Source organism: Ranitomeya imitator, chromosome 3 (genome assembly GCF_032444005.1).
Source record: "Ranitomeya imitator isolate aRanImi1 chromosome 3, aRanImi1.pri, whole genome shotgun sequence".
NCBI lineage: Eukaryota > Metazoa > Chordata > Amphibia > Anura > Dendrobatidae > Ranitomeya > Ranitomeya imitator.
In genome coordinates, this window is record NC_091284.1 from 585,506,789 (window position 1) to 585,527,604 (window position 20,816).

General features: G+C 41.0%; 1 protein-coding gene across 2 annotated transcripts in view; it reads left to right on the forward strand.

Moving 5' to 3' along the window:
- Positions 1-20,816, forward strand: part of ABCC4 (ATP binding cassette subfamily C member 4 (PEL blood group)) — a 440,057-nt gene that overhangs the window by 250,344 nt on the left and 168,897 nt on the right. For both annotated transcript variants that reach the window (XM_069758043.1, XM_069758042.1), the window contains exon 20: positions 6,282-6,361. In XM_069758043.1, the coding sequence (XP_069614144.1) occupies positions 6,282-6,361 (80 nt within the window). The remainder of the gene's footprint in view (positions 1-6,281; positions 6,362-20,816) is intronic.

A 20,816-nucleotide genomic window follows, 5' to 3' on the forward strand; every position in this document is an offset into this window, starting at 1 on the left:
TCAAGACAAGTACATTAGTGTCTGTAGTTTGAAAAATTGACACCTCACAGGTCCTCAATGGCAGCTTCATTAAATAGTACACGCAAAACGCCAATGTCTACAGTGAAGAGGCGACACCGGGATGCTGGCCTTCTGGGCAGAGTGGCAAATAAAAAGCCATATCTGAGACTGGCTAATAAAAGGAAAAGATTAATATGGGCAAAAGATCACAGACATTGGACAGAGGAAGATTGGAAAAAAGTGTTATGGACAGAGTTATCTAACTATGAGGTGTTTGGATCACACAGAAGAACATTTGTGAGATGCAGAACAACTGAAAAGATGCTGGAAGAGTGTCTGATGTCATCTGTCAAGCATGTTGGAGGTAATGTGATGGTCTGGGGTTGCTTTGGTGCTGTTAAAGTGGGATATTTGTACAAGGTAGAAGGGATTTTGAATAAGGAACGCTATCACTCCATTTTGAAACGTCATGCCATACCCCGTGGACAGCACTTGATTGGAGCCAATTTCATCCCACAACAGGACAATGAGCCAAAGCACACCTCCAAATTATGCAAGAACTTTTTAGGGAAACAGCAGGCAGCTGGTATTCTATCTGTAATGAAGTGGCCAGCGCAGTCACCAGATCTCAACCCCATTGAGCTGATGGAGCAGCTTGACCGTGCGCAATAATTGCCCATCAAGCCAAACCAACTTGTGGGAGGGGCTTCTGGAAGCATGGGGTGAAATTTCTCCAGATTACCTCAGCAAATTAACTGCTAGAATGCCAAAGGTCTGCAATGCTGTAATTGCTGCAAAGGGAGCCCTGCTCTTTGTAGTTCAAGCGATCGGATGATCACAGCTTCTAGTCTCCCATGGAGACTATTGAAGCAAGTAAAAAGTTAAAAATATTTTAGTAAAAAAATATTTATTGAAAAAAAAAATATATATAAGTTCAAATCATCCCCCATTCAAAAAAAAAAAAAAAAATCAAATCTACACATATTTGGTATCGCTGCATTCAGAATAGCCTAATCTATCAATCTATTAAAAGAATTACCGTAATCCAATCGGTAAACGATGTAGTGAGAAAAAAATTTAAAACACCAGAATTACTTTTTTGGGGGTCTCTGCAACATTGCAATAAAAATGCAATAATGGGCGATCAAAAGATTGTATACACACCAAAGTGGTATAAAAAATATAGGCATACATTAAATTTATGGGATCAAATAATTAAAAATTGGCATGTGCATATGTATTCACCCCTTTTGCTATAAATCCCCCCCAAATGTTTGGTGCAAGTAATTACTTTCATAAGTCACATACTTAGTGAAAGGAAGTCCACCTGCGCGCAGTCTAAGAGGGACATGGTATGTCAGTATATACGCACCTTTTCTGAGCGGCCATAACGACTGCAACACCATTAAGCAATTGGTACCACTAACCAAACACTATTAAGACCAAGGATATCTCCAAACAAGTTATGGACAAAGTTCTTGAGACTTACAAGTCAGGATTTGGTTATTTAAAATAAAAAAAAGCAAAAAAAAAAACAAAACAAAATCTATGATGATCCCCAGGAACACCATCAAATCCATTATCATCAAATGGAAAGAACACAGTGCCACAACAAACCTGCCGATGCCTGGGCAAGGAGGGCATTAATGAGAGGGGTAGTACTGAGACCAAAGGTATCCCTGAAGGAACTGCAGACTTCACAATCGGAGGCTGGAGTATCTGTCCATATGACCACAATAAGCCGTACACTCCATAGAGTTGACCATTATGGAGGATTGGGCAGTAGAAAACCTTTACTTAAACAAAAATTGTATGGCTCATTTTGAGATTGTCAAGAGACGTGGGAGACTCCTCAATTGTATGGAGGAAGGTGCTGTGGTCAGATGAGACCAAAATTTAACTCTGGCACCAAACCAACACAGCTCATCACCCCAAGAACACCATCCTCACAGTAAAGCATGGTGGTGGTAGCATCATGCTGTGAGTATGTTTTTCAGCAGTAGGGACAGGGAAAATGGTCCAAATCAAGGGGATAGTTGTGAAATACAGGGATAAACTTGTTTCAATCTGTCAGTAATTTGATACTGGGATGGAGGTTCACCTTACAACAAGACAGTGAAACAAATCATACTGCTAAAACACTTGAATGGAAACATGTAAATGTTTTGAAGTGGCCCAGTTAAAGCCCTGACCTTAATCGAATTAAGAATATGTGGTCAGACTTGAAGATTGCTCTTCATCAGAGGTACCATCTAATTTGATGGAGCTGGAGCAGTGGCAAGATGTGGAAAGCTCCATAGAGACTTATCCAAAGCGACTATCTGCAAAAGGAGGCTCTACAAAGTACTGACTGGATAGTTATACACACTGAAATTTTTAGTTATTTTGTCCTATTTGTTGTTTGCTTTACAATAAAAAAAAACAAATGTTCACAGTTGTAGGCATGTTCTTTACATAAACTGATACAAATCCTAAAAAAAAATGAAATTCCAGGTTGTGAGGTAGAAAAAACAGAAAAGATGCCAAGTTGGGTTAATACTTTCACAAACCACTGTGTCCTCAGCATAAATTCTTAAGTAGCCGAATTGGCTTTTTGGGATTACAGACTACCTTTAATCTCCATGCTCCTGCTGCGTCCGAACATGTGCTAAGCAAAATAAAAAGAAATCCCTCTGTTGCTCTATACTGTGTATGGAAGACATTATAGAAGCTATTCTTCACCCAGTAGCTCAGAGAAAACTGATTATTAAAGATTAATCTGCAGTGGGTAAAACTGGTGAAAGCACAGGATACAGGTCAAACAATGGCCAGAAATAGTGCTATTACTTATATACAAACACAGGACAGCTTATTCTGGAAAGATTCCTAAAACGACAGGCATCGACTTTTTCCATGTTTTGTAATTCGGCATTGATCATATAGAATATTTGTAATGGCTCTGTTGTATTACGTTACACGTAAGGTGATGGTCACGTTCATATTTGCTTCATACTGTACAATGCCAGAATTTCATTAGATGCAAAGCCTATTGGGCACTTCAGTAAGTTTCTGTGTAATGCTTACTTCACCCATGCAGGTTGTTTGTCTTTACACTAGGGGAGTTGGAATTGTTAACATTGCTTTTGATCTTCTGCTTATCAGAAGATGAAGAATATCTGGAATGCAATTTTATTCAGAGGCTAATGTTCATTTGAATATAGCTTAAATGCTCTAAAGGCCTAATCACATCCCTGTTTTTCTTTTAAAACGAATCTTCTCCTCCCCGCGGATAGCCTTTTTAATCCCAGTACATTTCTGATAGGTACAACTGTAAATTACATTTTGAAGGTTTAAGCTCTGTCCTCAAGTTTGTGGCATTCAATTAGCAATTCTACTACCCCGAAGAAATATCAAGGATCCGCCACTTGATTTTTATTAAACTTATCTTATTCTGGTAAAGTCTTTTTTTTTTCCACCTGAGATACGCACTTGAAAAGAAACATTATTCTGCAGCTCTAATTCAGCTTCGTTATGTAACCTATTTTTAGTATTTGGCCAATATGTCCAGATCTATTAAAGACATCACCAATTTATTAATTTCAAGTCTTAAATTTTACAAATTACCTTTTAATGGAAAAATTTTCCCAGTCAAGAAAAGGCTGTAATACTAGTATATCACTAAGCACAGAAGTGTACTTATTAAACCAATTTACCCTGGCTGAAGTGTAAATTTTGTCTTTACATTACTGCTGAAACTGAGTTGTAAAAGGATAAAGAGCATGTGTGATAAATGGTTTTTTTTTGTCTGCGTTTCTTTTTTCCATATTTAAATTTTTTTAATGAAAATAAAAAATTAAAATGTTGAAATGTTCACACAGGCCATTGAGGCTTTTGAACTAGTGAAACGGTCACGGGGAATGGGGAGCAGGGTCAGCGGTGTCCTTATCTATTGTGAAACTTCTGCCTTGTTGAAGGCCTGGATGTCTTCCTGGAGCAGAACAATATTGTATCATACAATTATTAGGTTCTGTAGAAGGACGTAGATCTGGGTATTTATTATGATGGAATATAGGCTGAACTGGATGGACAAATGTCTTTTTTCGGCCTTACTAACTATGTTACTATGTTACTATGAATTTGACAGCTTTCTTTTTGGGTACGAGTCTATCAGCATGACACATCTAGAATTGGCAATTTTTGCCCACTCTTTCTTGCAATTGCACTCCAAATCTGTCAGATTATGAGGGCAGCTCCTGTCTACATCCCCTTTTGGTTTAACTCACAGATTTTGGTGATGTGCAGTGTTGGCATTGCACCAGACATATCTTTTGGAATTCTTGCTCAAAACTTTAACCTTGATCTCATCAGACCATAGCATGGTTTTCCACAAGTTTTCGATAGACTTGGTCATTTTGGCTAAAAATCTGGGCTTGGGTGTTTTTCTTTGTGAGAAACGGTTTCTGTCTTGCTACCCTACACCACAGGCTGGAGATTTAAAGAATACAGGAGATTGTAGTCACATTCAGGATGCAACTAGTACACAACCTGAATTTCCTGCAGCTCCTCTAAGGCGAACCTGTCAGCAGGATTGTGCACAGTAACCTACATACACTGTCTGGTTGGCGCTGTTATACTGAATACAATGATACCTTGGTTGATGAAATCTGCCTTGTGGTTGTTGCTTAATCTTTACTTGTAGTTTTCAGTTAATGATATTCACTTTCTTCGGGGTGGACCTGTGTGTGTGTGTGTGTGACCACACTATAGTATATGCATTATGCAAAATAGGAGGCAGGTCACTGAAGGATCTGTGACCTGTTGTAAGCCCATAAGGATGCATATGTAAGCAGAGCACCATATAAAGACCACACACACACACACACACACACACACACACACACACACACACGTCGCCCCGAACCATGAGAATCTCCTAAACTGAAAACCGCAAATAGCAGATTAAACCACAACCAAAATACTGATTTCATCAACCGAGGTATCGTTTTAATCTGTATTACAGTGTCTGTAGTTTACTGAGCAAAATCCTGCTGCTAGGTTTGCTTTAATGTTACTATAGGCTCCTTTGCTTCCTCTCAGACTAACTTTCTTATGGTCTTTTCATCAAAGTTCTATGAAATGTCACTGTTGTGCGAAATTTAGGCCACTTCTTGACATCTGTCTTCAGTGTTCCATAGCCTATGTACTGAAATTAGAAAATTCTTTGAGCCCTTTTCCTGACTGATCTCAGGAAATCTCAGCAGGCGCTACTAGAACAGTCCAACTTTCTATGGCGTTAATTATCATTGTAAATGATGGCACCGGTGTACTGGCTACTATTTACCATAAGTTTACAAGTGATTGGGTAATTTTGAACACAACCACATCCCCTGTTGTGTGTGCTCACAATGATGCAACCACATTATTTTAGTTTTGTTATATTTATTTCCCCCTCAAAATGATTTCAGTTTGTTTCCCACAGAATTTGTCCTGACTATGGCCCTGATTCATCAATTCGATTATGCCAGAATTCCATCGTAAATTGGTTAGAAAAGTTTCCGACTTTTGGTGTTTTCACCCAGTTCTGCCACAATAGACAGATCTGTGATGAAACTGGAGCATCATGCCACAGCTCTTCTAAATTATGGCAAGCTGTTGTGTACCTTATTCCAAAAACCTTACTCCAGTCTCTGACTAGAGTAAGATTTTTGGCAAGGCACATGCCACTTGTCAGATGTCTCTGAATCATTAACAGCCATTCACTTCTCAATGAATCCAGAGTGTCGGACTGCAACAAAGCCCTTGATCAAGACTGGCGTCAATATTAACAGTCTTGATGAATTGGGGCCTAAGGGTGACATTAAAAGTGGAAAAGTTGCTGAAATGACTCTAATTGGTATGATTTGTTTTAAATTGCAGAAGCCTGGCATTGTAACAGGGTGTGTAGACTTGTCATATCCCCTGTAGGTATTTTATATTTATCATTCAAAATAGGAATATTTGAAAATGCCACTATCAGAAGAAAAGTTTTTTGTAGGGAGCAATTCCAATTTTCATACTTCTGAGGCAATAAGCAATTAGAAAAAAATGTACGTCTAAATAAAAAAGTGTGTTAACGGCATTATATCAAAATAATGATGACTTATTGGGTGAAGTGGGTATTACATATAGTGGCAGCGTTTGAGTAAACCTTCCTGAAAGTACTTTTTTGTTTTTCATCCCATCAACAACCAGAAATAAACTTGTATTATGTGTATTCTCTCATAAATTGATTTTTATCTCTTTCTAATTCATTTTTTTTATAGGAAGAATATTGAACAGGTTTTCCAAAGATATTGGTCACCTGGATGACTTGCTACCTTTTACGTTTTTGGACTTCATGCAGGTAAATAACATATATATTGAAATATTTTTATAGTTCTAAAGCAACGCTCCAGTGTTTTGTTTTTTTCTAATTTCAGTGCTGGAATGCTACCATTCTTGCATATTGGAAGAATGGCCTATGACCTCCATCCGACAATTCATGATAGATCCAACTGCTTTGTTCTTGTTGAACTCAGCAAAAAATATAGGCAACAATATAGAACAGCTTTTTATTTCATTTATATTGGTTATCAGAAAGGATAACATTTTTACCAATGGCTAAAAATGTATTGAGTTTGTCAGTCATCTCTACAACTTTGCTTGAATCTAGGACCAGTTTTTAACACTAAAGCTCATACATAGTGCATGCACTGTTAGGCTAGGTTCCCATTGCGTTAATGGGACAGCGCTAACGGACAGCGTTGCACGGCGAAATTAACGCCGTGCAACGCGTCCGGTAGCGCACCCATTGGCAGCAATGTTAACGCGCATCGCTAGCGCGTGCCATTTTCGGCACGCGCTAGCGATGTGCCGTTATTTTGAGACGCGCCTTGGATGCTGCTTGCAGCATCCGAGGCGCACCCGAGGCCCATTCCCCGCTCTCGCAGATCGGGGATCTGCGCTAGTGGGGATGTTAAACGCGACCCCCAAAAATACATTGCATTAGCGTAACCCTCTAGCGCTATGCGCTAAACTGATTGCCCTAACGCAATGGGAACCTAGCCTTATGGTTTTTCTACAGTTCAGAAAGTGAGTCGCTTTGGCACATAAGCGTAGATAATATAGTACTGCAAGGCACAGCATTTCTGAACTGAAAGCAGATAATTTATTCCCCAGTGATTAGAAATTTAATCCATTTTATGTTCATTTGTAGGATGCACTATATATTGCATGCGTCAGGTTGAGGTACAGAAGATGAATGGGTACAATAAGTTTCTCATGTTGATACATATTGAGGTGCAGGATTCACTTTATTATAGGTGTGGTAGATTAGATTCAAGATTTTAAACTTGAATTATCACATCTTTTTAGCACAGGGAAATTGTTAAAAAAAAAAAAGAAAACTCCACCTTTACCGTAAAACTTTTGGCTCTTTCAACAATCCAAAGAACCCTTGTTTGGCAGCACTACACTGCAACAGATTTATTCTGTGCTAGAGAATTCAAAACCCGATCTTGTAGGAAGCACTTTCTTCAAATCACACCAAAAATCTATGCGGTTTAAGTAAGGCAACTGGAGGCCACTCCAGAATCTTAAGGCCATGTTCACACCATCCTTTTTTTCATGCGGAATCGCCGCGATTTTCCCGCTGCGGGTCCGCAACTGTTTTCCATGCAGGGTACATTACAATGTACCCTATGGAAAACAGGAACTGCTGTGCCCACATTGCGGAAAATCGCGAAAAAAGCCGCGCTGAATAGCCGCGGTAAAAAAGAAGTACCATGTCACTTCTTTTTGCGGAACTGCAGCGGTTCTGCACCCATTGACCTCCATTGTGAGGTCAAACCCGCAGTAAAACCCGCAGATGAAAAAAATATCTGCGGGTTTTCTGCGGGTTTTCTGCGGTTTGTGGTGCAGAACCGCTGCAGTGTGGCTGCCCCCCCGTGCTCCGATGCCACCCCCCCGTGCTCCGATGCCACCCCCCGTGCTCCGACGCCCCCCCGTGCCCTCATCCCCCCCTTATACTTACCCGGCCTCCCGGTGTCCGTCCGGCCGTCTTCTCCCTGGGCGCCGCCATCTTGCAAAATGGCGGGCGCATGCGCAGTGCGCCCGCCGAATCTGCCGGCCGGCAGATTCGTTCCAAAGTGCATTTTGATCACTGAGATAGGTTATATCTCAGTGATCAAAATAAAAAAAATAGTAAATAACCCCCCCCCCCCCCCCCCCCCCTTTGTCACCTCCATAGGTAGGGACAATAAAAAAAATTAAGAATTTTTTTTTTTCCACTAAGGTTAGAATAGGGTTAGGGTGAGGGGTAGGGTGAGGGGTAGGGTTAGGGTATTTTCAGCCATTTTAACCCTAAAAAACTTCCTAGAAAACACACAGACTCTGCATAGAAAACTGCATAAAAAAACGCATAAAAAAACGCATCAAAAAAGCACCAAAAAAAGGACCTGCGTTTTCTGCCAAGAGCTGCGGTTTTTAGTCCTGAAAAAAAAGGAGGGAAATCAGGAACGTGTGAACATAGCCCAAGATACTTTTTGTGAACGTTCAATAGAGATACAATTGGATGCTTAGTTTGTAAGTTCAAAGTTCAAAATGACACTGGATAGACAATGACAGAAAAAGAAGACGGTCATCACCTGCCACCGAATTTCTGAGGTGGCAGTTGGTCAGTAATCTTCAAATGATTGCGAAATACCTGCAGCAAGATTTGGTGGCTTTCTTCTGAAGAAGCCGAAAGGCGAAACCCAGGGCAGGATAGAAGCTGGCACTCCACTTGTGTGGTCTTTTTATGCGTTTATTTTTGTAAGTATAATAAAAAACCTAGTTGGCTGTAAACTTCCTGGCAGTGTCGCTATATGTCCAGTTGTTCGTTTCAGGAAATTTGTGATTGTAGTACAGGTGTGGATCACTTATGTAACAACTGGTTTCAGCAGGATGGAGAACAACAACATCAAGTGGGACACGCTAGTATTGGAAGTGTGAGAAAAACGGAGGATTCTGAATGATGTGCATTCTGCTAATAAAATAAAATAAAAACTTTAGCACACTGACGATCTTAAGTTCTTGAGAAGTGTGTTGGACTAATTTATTGGACTTTACCTTGCTCGTGTCTTGTTGATGTCTTTATATACTGGGGAGACTTTCTGATTCATCAAGTTTTGTATTCTGTTAAGGTGTTAAGATTTGGTGGCAGCAGGCACTGAGGTTTCAGTTTGCAAAGTAAGGTGGATAATAAACCTTGAACATCTTTCATGTCCTACCTAACTCGAAGATGTATACCTCTCCTGACCCAAACGCAAAAGAAATATGGGCCCAATATCTTAAAAACCAGATAAAAATGCACTGAAGTTTGGGTTTCTGTTGTGTGAAGCAATTAAACAAAAGTGCAATTTTTCAGGCCTATTGACTAGTGATATGTCTGGAGGAGGATAGATGAAGTATATGCTGAACAGAACAGCCTGATTACAGTGAACCATGTTGACTCATGTGGTTATTTAGTTTCCTCTACCACTGAAATCCTGCAGTGTGAGGAGGACAAGATGTATTCAACAAATTATTAAGATATCTTAGGAGAAAACAGTGACTTCTGTGGAGAAGCTGAAATGTTGGCATTATTACATAGTAACATAGTAACATAGTTAGTAAGGCCGAAAAAAGACATTTGTCCATCCAGTTCAGCCTATATTCCATCATAATAAATCCCCAGATCTACGTCCTTCTACAGAACCTAATAATTGTATGATACAATATTGTTCTGCTCCAGGAAGACATCCAGGCCTCTCTTGAACCCCTCGACTGAGTTCGCCATCACCACCTCCTCAGGCAAGCAATTCCAGATTCTCACTGCCCTAACAGTAAAGAATCCTCTTCTATGTTGGTGGAAAAACCTTCTCTCCTCCAGACGCAAAGAATGCCCCCTTGTGCCCGTCACCTTCCTTGGTATAAACAGATCCTCAGCGAGATATTTGTATTGTCCCCTTATATACTTATACATGGTTATTAGATCGCCCCTCAGTCGTCTTTTTTCTAGACTAAATAATCCTAATTTCGCTAATCTATCTGGGTATTGTAGTTCTCCCATCCCCTTTATTAATTTTGTTGCCCTCCTTTGTACTCTCTCTAGTTCCATTATATCCTTCCTGAGCACCGGTGCCCAAAACTGGACACAGTACTCCATGTGCGGTCTAACTAGGGATTTGTACAGAGGCAGTATAATGCTCTCATCATGTGTATCCAGACCTCTTTTAATGCACCCCATGATCCTGTTTGCCTTGGCAGCTGCTGCCTGGCACTGGCTGCTCCAGGTAAGTTTATCATTAACTAGGATCCCCAAGTCCTTCTCCCTGTCAGATTTACCCAGTGGTTTCCCGTTCAGTGTGTAATGGTGATATTGATTCCCTCTTCCCATGTGTATAACCTTACATTTATCATTGTTAAACCTCATCTGCCACCTTTCAGCCCAAGTTTCCAACTTATCCAGATCCATCTGTAGCAGAATACTATCTTCTCTTGTATTAACTGCTTTACATAGTTTTGTATCATCTGCAAATATCGATATTTTACTGTGTAAACCTTCTACCAGATCATTAATGAATATGTTGAAGAGAACAGGTCCCAATACTGACCCCTGCGGTACCCCACTGGTCACAGCGACCCAGTTAGAGACTATACCATTTATAACCACCCTCTGCTTTCTATCACTAAGCCAGTTACTAACCCATTTACACACATTTTCCCCCAGACCAAGCATTCTCATTTTGTGTACCAACCTCTTGTGCGGCACGGTATCAAACGCTTTGGAAAAATCGAGATATACCACGTCCAATGACTCACCGTGGTCCAGTCTATAGCTTACCTCTTCATAAAAACTGATTAGATTGGTTTGACAGGAGCGATTTCTCATAAACCCATGCTGATATGGAGTTAAACAGTTATTCTCATTGAGATAATCCAGAATAACATCCCTCAGAAACCCTTCAAATATTTTACCAACAATAGAGGTTAGACTTACTGGCCTATAATTTCCAGGTTCACTTTTAGAGCCCTTTTTGAATATTGGCACCACATTTGCTATGCGCCAGTCCTGCGGAACAGACCCTGTCGCTATAGAGTCCCTAAAAATAAGAAATAATGGTTTATCTATTACATTACTTAGTTCTCTTAGTACTCGTGGGTGTATGCCATCCGGACCTGGAGATTTATCTATTTTAATCTTATTTAGCCGGTTTCGCACCTCTTCTTGGGTTAGATTGGTGACTCTTAATATAGGGTTTTCATTGTTTCTTGGGATTTCACCTAGCATTTCTTTTTCCACCGTGAATACTGTGGAGAAGAAGGTGTTTAATATGTTAGCTTTTTCCTCGTCATCTACAACCATTCTTTCCTATTGGACATTGATCCCAAGCATTGTTCCGAGTGCACCAAGTCTGGGTTTCAGAAGTCTTGGAAAATGTTGCAAATGTCGTAACTTGAATCCTACAGAAATAAGAAACAGGCTAAAAATGGTAGCGTTTGCATCTGGTCATCCGTACGTCCAAGGATTCTCTACTAAGTACTTAAGATGCTTCTCATGAAGGGGTTGCATTTTGTATTGAATTTGGAGGAACCGTTTGCTATAATAATTGTGTTGAGCTATTAGAATTGTTCTCCATTAGTTTATTGCAAACGGCAAAACAATTGTGACTTGTAAAACCTTGTCTGCAGTAGAATGAATAATTTTGATAAAACTGAAAGCTTATTATATATGGGTAATATGCAAATCTTGTACAGTGGTTCAGAAGGCTTCTGGGCAATGTAATGGTGACCCAAAACAAGGTACCGTACCTCAGTTTGACTTTTTTTTGCAAAACAAGAAAACTATGGTTTGCGATGTATGCAGTTTGATTAATACTGAAGCCTGTTGCTTATCAGATTTTTTTTTTTGTAACAGTATCTGGCTTTCACTCATATTTACACAAGTGGGAGAGTACTCAACTTCAACAGCCATTGGCAAATAAGTACTAACATCAATTCTTGTTGTTTAATTATGTATAGTATAATTTTAATTCTGCCGCTTTTGGAATACAGGAGAAAATGTAGCATGTGGGGAACTTAAGTCTGTTTTGCTTGTGGTGGCTATTCGCTTGGCTTAATGTGCCCACTTCCCCATAAAGTCCCAAAAAGTTGCAAACTTGTGCCTCAATAAGAACATGCACCGAAATGTACCGTATATACTCGAGTATAAGCCGACCTGAGTATAAGCCGACCCCCCTAATTTTGCCACAAAAAACTGGGAAAACTTAATGACTCGAGCCTAGGGTGGGAAATGCAGCAGCTACTGGTAAATTTCGAAAGTAAAAATAGATACCAATAAAAGTAAAATTAATTGAGACATCAGTAGGTTAAGTGTTTTTGAATATCCATAATGAATCAGGAGCCCCATATAATGCTCCATACAGTTCATGATGGACCCCATAAGATGCTCCATACTAGGGGAGGTGGAGCCGCATATTCATTACTGTAATGAGCAGTACCATGTGATCGCTCAGTACAGGAAGAAGCTGTCAGCGCCTGGAGAACCAGGGACTGCGCCAGGAGCAGGTGAGTATTATTAGACTGCCCCCGCTCATCCTCCCCTGAAGACCCCTGGGTATGACTCGTGTTATGTTTGCTAATGACAGGTGTTATGAAGGCAATCCAGAAACACAGTGTGCTTAGCGATCAGAGCGCACACAGTGATCTGACAAATACCCAAAAATACAAGAACGAGCTCTGAGACGTGGAAACTCTGTAGACTGCACACCTGATCCTATCCTAAACACAACTAAAAGCGGCTGTGGATTGCGCCTAACAACTACCTAGGCAACTCGGCACAGCCTAAGAAACTAGCTAGCCTGAAGATAGAAAAATAGGCCTGACTTGCCCCAGAGAAATTCCCCAAAGGAAAAGGCAGCCCCCCACATATAATGACTGTGAGTAAGATGAAAAGACAAAACGTAGGGATGAAATAGATTCAGCAAAGTGGGGCCCGATATTCTAGGACAGAGCGAGGACAGTAAAGCGAACTTTGCAGTCTACAAAAAACCCTAAAGCAAAACCACGCAAAGGGGGCAAAAAAAACCCACCGTGCCGAACTAACGGCACGGCGGTACACCCGTTGCGTCTCAGAGCTTCCAGCAAAACAAAAGACAAGCTGGACAGAAAAAAAGCAACAAAAAAGCAAAAAGCACTTAGCTATACAGAGCAGCAGGTCACAGGAACAATCAGGAGAAGCTCAGATCCAACACTGAAACATTGACAAGGAGCAAGGATAGCAGCATCAGGCGGAGTTAAGTAATGAAGCAGTTAACGAGCTCACCAGAACACCTGAGGGAGGAAGCTCAGAAGCTGCAGTACCACTTGTGACCACAGGAGTGAATTCAGCCACAGAATTCACAACAGTACCCCCCCCTTGAGGAGGGGTCACCGAACCCTCACCAGAGCCCCCAGGCCGACCAGGATGAGCCGCATGAAAGGCACGAACAAGATCGGAAGCATGAACATCAGAGGCAAAAACCCAGGAATTATCTTCCTGAGCATAACCCTTCCATTTAACCAGATACTGGAGTTTCCGTCTAGAAACACGAGAATCCAAAATCTTCTCCACAATATACTCCAATTCCCCCTCCACCAAAACCGGGGCAGGAGGCTCAACAGATGGAACCATAGGTGCCACGTATCTCCGCAACAACGACCTATGGAATACATTATGTATGGAAAAGGAGTCTGGGAGGGTCAAACGAAAAGACACAGGATTGAGAACCTCAGAAATCCTATACGGACCAATAAAACGAGGTTTAAATTTAGGAGAGGAAACCTTCATAGGAAAATGACGAGAAGATAACCAAACCAGATCCCCAACACGAAGTCGGGGACCCACACGGCGTCTGCGATTAGCGAAAAGTTGAGCTTTCTCCTGGGACAAGATCAAATTGTCCACTACCTGAGTCCAGATCTGCTGCAACCTATCCACCACAGAATCCACACCAGGACAGTCCGAAGACTCAACCTGTCCTGAAGAGAAACGAGGATGGAACCCAGAATTGCAAAAAAATGGAGAAACCAAGGTAGCCGAGCTGGCCCGATTATTAAGGGCGAACTCAGCCAACGGCAAAAAGGACACCCAATCATCCTGGTCTGCAGAAACAAAACATCTCAGATATGTTTCCAAGGTCTGATTGGTTCGTTCGGTCTGGCCATTAGTCTGAGGATGGAAAGCCGAGGAAAAGGATAGGTCAATGCCCATCCTACCACAAAAGGCTCGCCAAAACCTTGAAACAAACTGGGAACCTCTGTCAGAAACAATATTCTCAGGAATGCCATGCAACCGAACCACATGCTGAAAGAACAAAGGTACCAAATCAGAGGAGGAAGGCAATTTAGCCAAGGGCACCAGATGGACCATTTTAGAAAAGCGATCACAGACCACCCAAATGACTGACATCTTTTGAGAAACGGGAAGGTCAGAAATGAAATCCATCGAAATATGTGTCCAAGGCCTCTTTGGGACCGGCAAGGGCAAAAGCAACCCACTGGCACGAGAACAGCAGGGCTTAGCCCTAGCACAAATCCCACAGGACTGCACAAAAGTACGTACATCCCGTGACAGAGATGGCCACCAGAAGGATCTAGCCACTAACTCTCTGGTACCAAAGATTCCAGGATGACCAGCCAACACCGAACAATGAAGTTCAGAGATAAGTTTATTAGTCCACCTATCAGGGACGAACAGTTTCTCTGCTGGACAACGATCAGGTTTATTCGCCTGAAATTTTTGCAGCACCCGCCGCAAATCAGGGGAGATGGCAGACACAATGACTCCTTCCTTGAGGATACCCGCTGGCTCAGATAAACCCGGAGAGTCGGGCACAAAACTCCTAGACAGAGCATCCGCCTTCACATTTTTAGAGCCCGGAAGGTACGAAATCACAAAGTCGAAGCGGGCAAAAAATAACGACCAACGGGCCTGTCTAGGATTCAAGCCCTTGGCAGACTCGAGATAAGTCAAGTTCTTATGATCAGTCAATACCACCACGCGATGCTTAGCTCCTTCAAGCCAATGACGCCACTCCTCGAATGCCCACTTCATGGCCAGCAACTCTCGATTGCCCACATCATAATTACGCTCAGCGGGCGAAAACTTCCTGGAAAAGAAAGCACATGGTTTCATCACTGAGCAATCAGAACCTCTCTGTGACAAAACCGCCCCTGCTCCAATCTCCGAAGCATCAACCTCGACCTGGAACGGAAGAGAAACATCTGGCTGACACAACACAGGGGCAGAACAAAAACGACGCTTCAACTCCTGAAAAGCTTCCACAGCAACAGAAGACCAATTAACCAAATCAGCACCCTTCTTGGTCAAATCGGTCAATGGTTTGGCAATGCTAGAAAAATTACAGATGAAGCGACGATAAAAATTAGCAAAGCCCAGGAACTTTTGCAGACTTTTCAGAGATGTCGGCTGAATCCAATCCTGGATGGCTTGGACCTTAACTGGATCCATCTCGATAGTAGAAGGGGAAAAGATGAACCCCAAAAATGAAACTTTCTGCACACCGAAGAGACACTTTGATCCCTTCACAAACAAAGAGTTAGCACGCAGGACCTGAAAAACCATTCTGACCTGCTTCACATGAGACTCCCAATCATCTGAGAAGATCAAAATGTCATCCAAGTAAACAATCAGGAATTTATCCAGATACTCACGGAAGATGTCATGCATAAAAGACTGAAACACAGATGGAGCATTGGCAAGTCCGAACGGCATCACTAGATACTCAAAATGACCCTCGGGCGTATTGAATGCAGTTTTCCATTCATCTCCTTGCCTGATTCTCACCAGATTATACGCACCACGAAGATCTATCTTAGTGAACCAACTAGCCCCCTTAATCCGAGCAAACAAGTCAGATAACAATGGCAAGGGATACTGAAATTTAACAGTGATCTTATTAAGAAGGCGGTAATCAATACACGGTCTCAGCGAACCATCCTTCTTGGCTACAAAGAAGAACCCTGCTCCCAGTGGTGATGACGATGGACGAATATGTCCCTTCTCCAGGGATTCCTTCACATAACTGCGCATAGCGGCGTGTTCGGGCACGGATAAATTAAATAATCGACCTTTAGGGAATTTACTACCAGGAATCAAATTGATAGCACAATCACAATCCCTATGCGGAGGTAGAGCATCGGACTTGGGCTCTTCAAATACATCCTGATAATCAGACAAGAACTCTGGGACCTCAGAAGGGGTGGATGACGAAATCGACAAAAATGGAACATCACCATGTACCCCCTGACAACCCCAGCTGGATACCGACATGGAATTCCAATCCAATACTGGATTATGGGTTTGTAGCCATGGCAACCCCAACACGACCACATCATGCAGATTATGCAACACCAGAAAGCGAATAACTTCCTGATGTGCAGGAGCCATGCACATGGTCAGCTGGGCCCAGTATTGAGGTTTATTCTTGGCCAAAGGTGTAGCATCAATTCCTCTCAATGGAATAGGACACCGCAAAGGCTCCAAGAAAAACCCACAACGTTTAGCATAATCCAAATCCATCAGATTCAGGGCAGCGCCCGAATCCACAAACGCCATGACAGAAAACGACGACAAAGAGCATATCAAGGTAATGGACAGAAGGAATTTGGACTGTACAGTACCAATGACGGCAGACCTAGCGGACCGCTTAGTGCGCTTAGGACAATCAGAAATAGCATGAGTGGAATCACCACAGTAGAAACACAGACCATTCAGACGTCTATTCCTGCCGTTCAACTCTAGTCATAGTCCTATCGCACTGCATAGGCTCAGGTTTAACCTCAGGCAGTACCGCCAAATGGTGCACAGATTTACGCTCGCGCAAGCGTCGACCGATCTGAATGGCCAAAGACAAAGACTCATTCAAACCAGCAGGCATAGGAAATCCCACCATGACATCCTTAAGAGCCTCAGAGAGACCCTTTCTAAACAAAGCTGCAGCGCAGATTCATTCCACTGAGTGAGTACTGACCATTTCCTAAATTTCTGACAATATACTTCTATATCATCCTGACCCTGGCACAAAGCCAGCAAATTTTTCTCAGCCTGATCCACTGAATTAGGCTCATCGTACAGCAATCCGAGCGCCAGGAAAAACGCATCGACACTACTCAATGCAGGGTCTCCTGGCGCAAGAGAAAATGCCCAGTCTTGAGGGTTGCCGCGCAAAAAAGAAATAATAATCAAAACCTGTTGAATAGGATTACCAGAAGAATGAGGTTTCAAGGCCAGAAATAGCTTACAATTATTTTTGAAACTTAGAAACTTAGTTCTATCTCCAAAAAACAAATCAGGAATAGGAATTCTTGGTTCTAACATAGATTTCTGATCAATAGTATCTTGAATTTTTTGTACATTTATAACGAGATTATCCATTGAAGAGCACAGACCCTGAATATCCATGTCCACACCTGTGTCCAGAATCACCCAAATGTCTAGGGGAAAAAAAAAAAAAGTGAACACAGAGCAGAAAAAAAAAAAATGATGTCAGAACTTTTTCTTTCCCTCTATTGAGAATCATTAGTTTGGGCTCCTTGTACTGTTATGTTTGCTAATGACAGGTGTTATGAAGGCAATCCAGAAACACAGTGTGCTTAGCGATCAGAGCGCACACAGTGATCTGACAAATACCCAAAAATACAAGAACGAGCTCTGAGACGTGGAAACTCTGTAGACTGCACACCTGATCCTATCCTAAACACAACTAAAAGCGGCTGTGGATTGCGCCTAACAACTACCTAGGCAACTCGGCACAGCCTAAGAAACTAGCTAGCCTGAAGATAGAAAAATAGGCCTGACTTGCCCCAGAGAAATTCCCCAAAGGAAAAGGCAGCCCCCCACATATAATGACTGTGAGTAAGATGAAAAGACAAAACTTAGGGATGAAATAGATTCAGCAAAGTGGGGCCCGATATTCTAGGACAGAGCGAGGACAGTAAAGCGAACTTTGCAGTCTACAAAAAACCCTAAAGCAAAATCACGCAAAGGGGGCAAAAAAAAACCACCGTGCCGAACTAACGGCACGGCGGTACACCCTTTGCGTCTCAGAGCTTCCAGCAAAACAAAAGACAAGCTGGACAGAAAAAAAGCAACAAAAAAGCAAAAAGCACTTAGCTATACAGAGCAGCAGGTCACAGGAACAATCAGGAGAAGCTCAGATCCAACACTGAAACATTGACAAGGAGCAAGGATAGCAGCATCAGGCGGAGTTAAGTAATGAAGCAGTTAACGAGCTCACCAGAACACCTGAGGGAGGAAGCTCAGAAGCTGCAGTACCACTTGTGACCACAGGAGTGAATTCAGCCACAGAATTCACAACAGACTCGAGTATAAGCCGAGAGGGCGACTTTCAGCCCAAAAAAATGGGCTGAAAATCTCGGCTTATACTCGAGTATATATGGTACTTCTTTTTGGTGTAAAAAAAAAAATATATTATATCCTTCACAAATACGCACCCCCCTCAGTCTCATGTTGGGGAGCAATCTTTTTATTGCACTTTATACCTTAGAGTAACTAAACTTTTTGGAGATTTTAACCCCTTCCCGTAAGAGGCAATTTCCATTTTAACTTTTTAGTTTTTTCTATTTCCAGGAGCTATAACTTTTTCCAGGATGACTTGTATTTTTGAATGACGCCATTTGCTTTCTCATGTGATGCACTGGAAAGCGTTAAAAAAAAAAAAAATTATATCCAAGTTTATCGTATATATATATATATATATATATATATATATATATATATATATATATATATATATATATATATATATATATATATATATATATATATATATTATATAGTCAATACAAAGGACTGGCAAATTACTTATTCCTTTCAAAGACCATGCTAAGGACTTAGGGCTACCTGTCACTGGTGGAAGAAAGGTGATTCCGACAGCTAAACAGGAAAGGGTTCTTTGCAGTTAGAGCAGTCAGACTGTGGAATACCCAACCACAAGAGGTAGTAATGACCGACACTATGACGGCTTTAAAAAAAAAAAAAAAAAAAGGCCAGATGATTTCCTCAATAATCTCAACTTTGTGGACTATAGGTAATTTAATGACAAAATGTATAATTGGTGCAGAAGGGTTGAACTTGATGGACCTAGGTCCTTTTTCAGCCTGTGTAACTATGCTCACTATACAGTAAAACTGACCTGGCAGTAAGATTCTCCAGGTTAGTACAATTACATAAATACCTAACATTCATGTTTTCTTTAGTTTTTTTTAAGTGGTATTTCTGATATTTTCACTTGTCACCATATTCTGAGACCTGTAACTTTTCCAATTTTGGTCGATGGGGCTATGTGAGGGCATATTTATACACACTGAGCTGATGTGTTTGATACAATTTTGGGGTAGATACAATGTTTTCATCACCTTTTATTGCAGTGTTGGGAAGGCCGAAAATACTTGTTTCTAGCATTTCAATATTGGTTTTTCTCGTTATCTGTTTACTGATCAGATTAAGGTGATTTGAACTTTTTTTTTCACTTTATACTGTACTTGTTAGGTGAACTTGTGATTATTTGATTGCTTGTGCTATACACTGCAGTGCTAAAATACTGGTATGTATAGTGAAAATCACTGTCTCCTAAGAACATCAGCTACAAGTTGGCTTTCTCAAGAGTACTTTCATCTCAAGAACAGAGGTCTTCAGCAGACCACTGGCACCCCAGGATCACATCACGGGTGTGGCGATAAGCGCATAGAATGACTCGACCACTTGCCGACACGCATTAGATCCTGGTATCAGAGATTGCTTCTTCACCCTTATCTGTTAAAGGTTGATGATGCCTGAATAATACAGCCATCATCTGCTGGGAAAGATGCAGGCTTGGCTTGTGAACCTGCATAAAAGTCAGAGATCTGGCATATGACATAATTGTACAACATTTCTCAGAAAGGGGTTAATCCCCTAAAGACACTAATAGAGTAAAAAAATATATATACTGTATATAAAAAAAACCTTTATTTTAAATAAGATAACAAAATTATATAAAAAATATAACATTTGAATCACTACTTTTTCCCCATTAAATAAAATCATATTTGGTATATCTGCTTATGTTAAAGTCAGATCTATCAAAATATAAAATTAATCAACCCTATTGGTAAAAGCTGTAAAGAATAAAAAACAATGCCAGAATTAGGGTTTTTTAATGACAACACTGGAAAAGTGCAATAAGAAGCTGTGAAACTTATTATATCTACTCCAGTGGTATAAAAAAAGTTGTGAACTTTCCACTCAAGAAACAAGTCCTCAGACAACTGTGTCAAGGTAAAAAAAAATAGAATAATTGCAAGTCTTGGAATATGGTGACACAAGCAAAATTTAGTTTTATACGATTTTCCAATTTTTTTTATAACAAATATAATATAACAAATTATACAAGTTTGGTATCACTTTATTTGTATATCACGATGAATGCCATAAAAAAAACCCCCAGAAAACAATTGCATTTTTGGCTCAATTTCACCTCCTTTTGATTTTTTTCCCCGTTTTCCACTATATTGAATGGGATCGGAGTGGTCATGCAGCGGCCTGGTATCGCCTCTCAGATTGGAATACTTATTTCTCACTTTGATTTCTGGTGGATTGCCTTGCAGCGGTCTGGCAGGCAAAGGATTGCATTATGAAATGTCAGAGCCTTGTAGAAACAATGCTCTCACGGAACGATAACAGATTAAGCACATTCTATATATGTGTTGGCTTTGTAAAGCTCGTGTTTACTGCA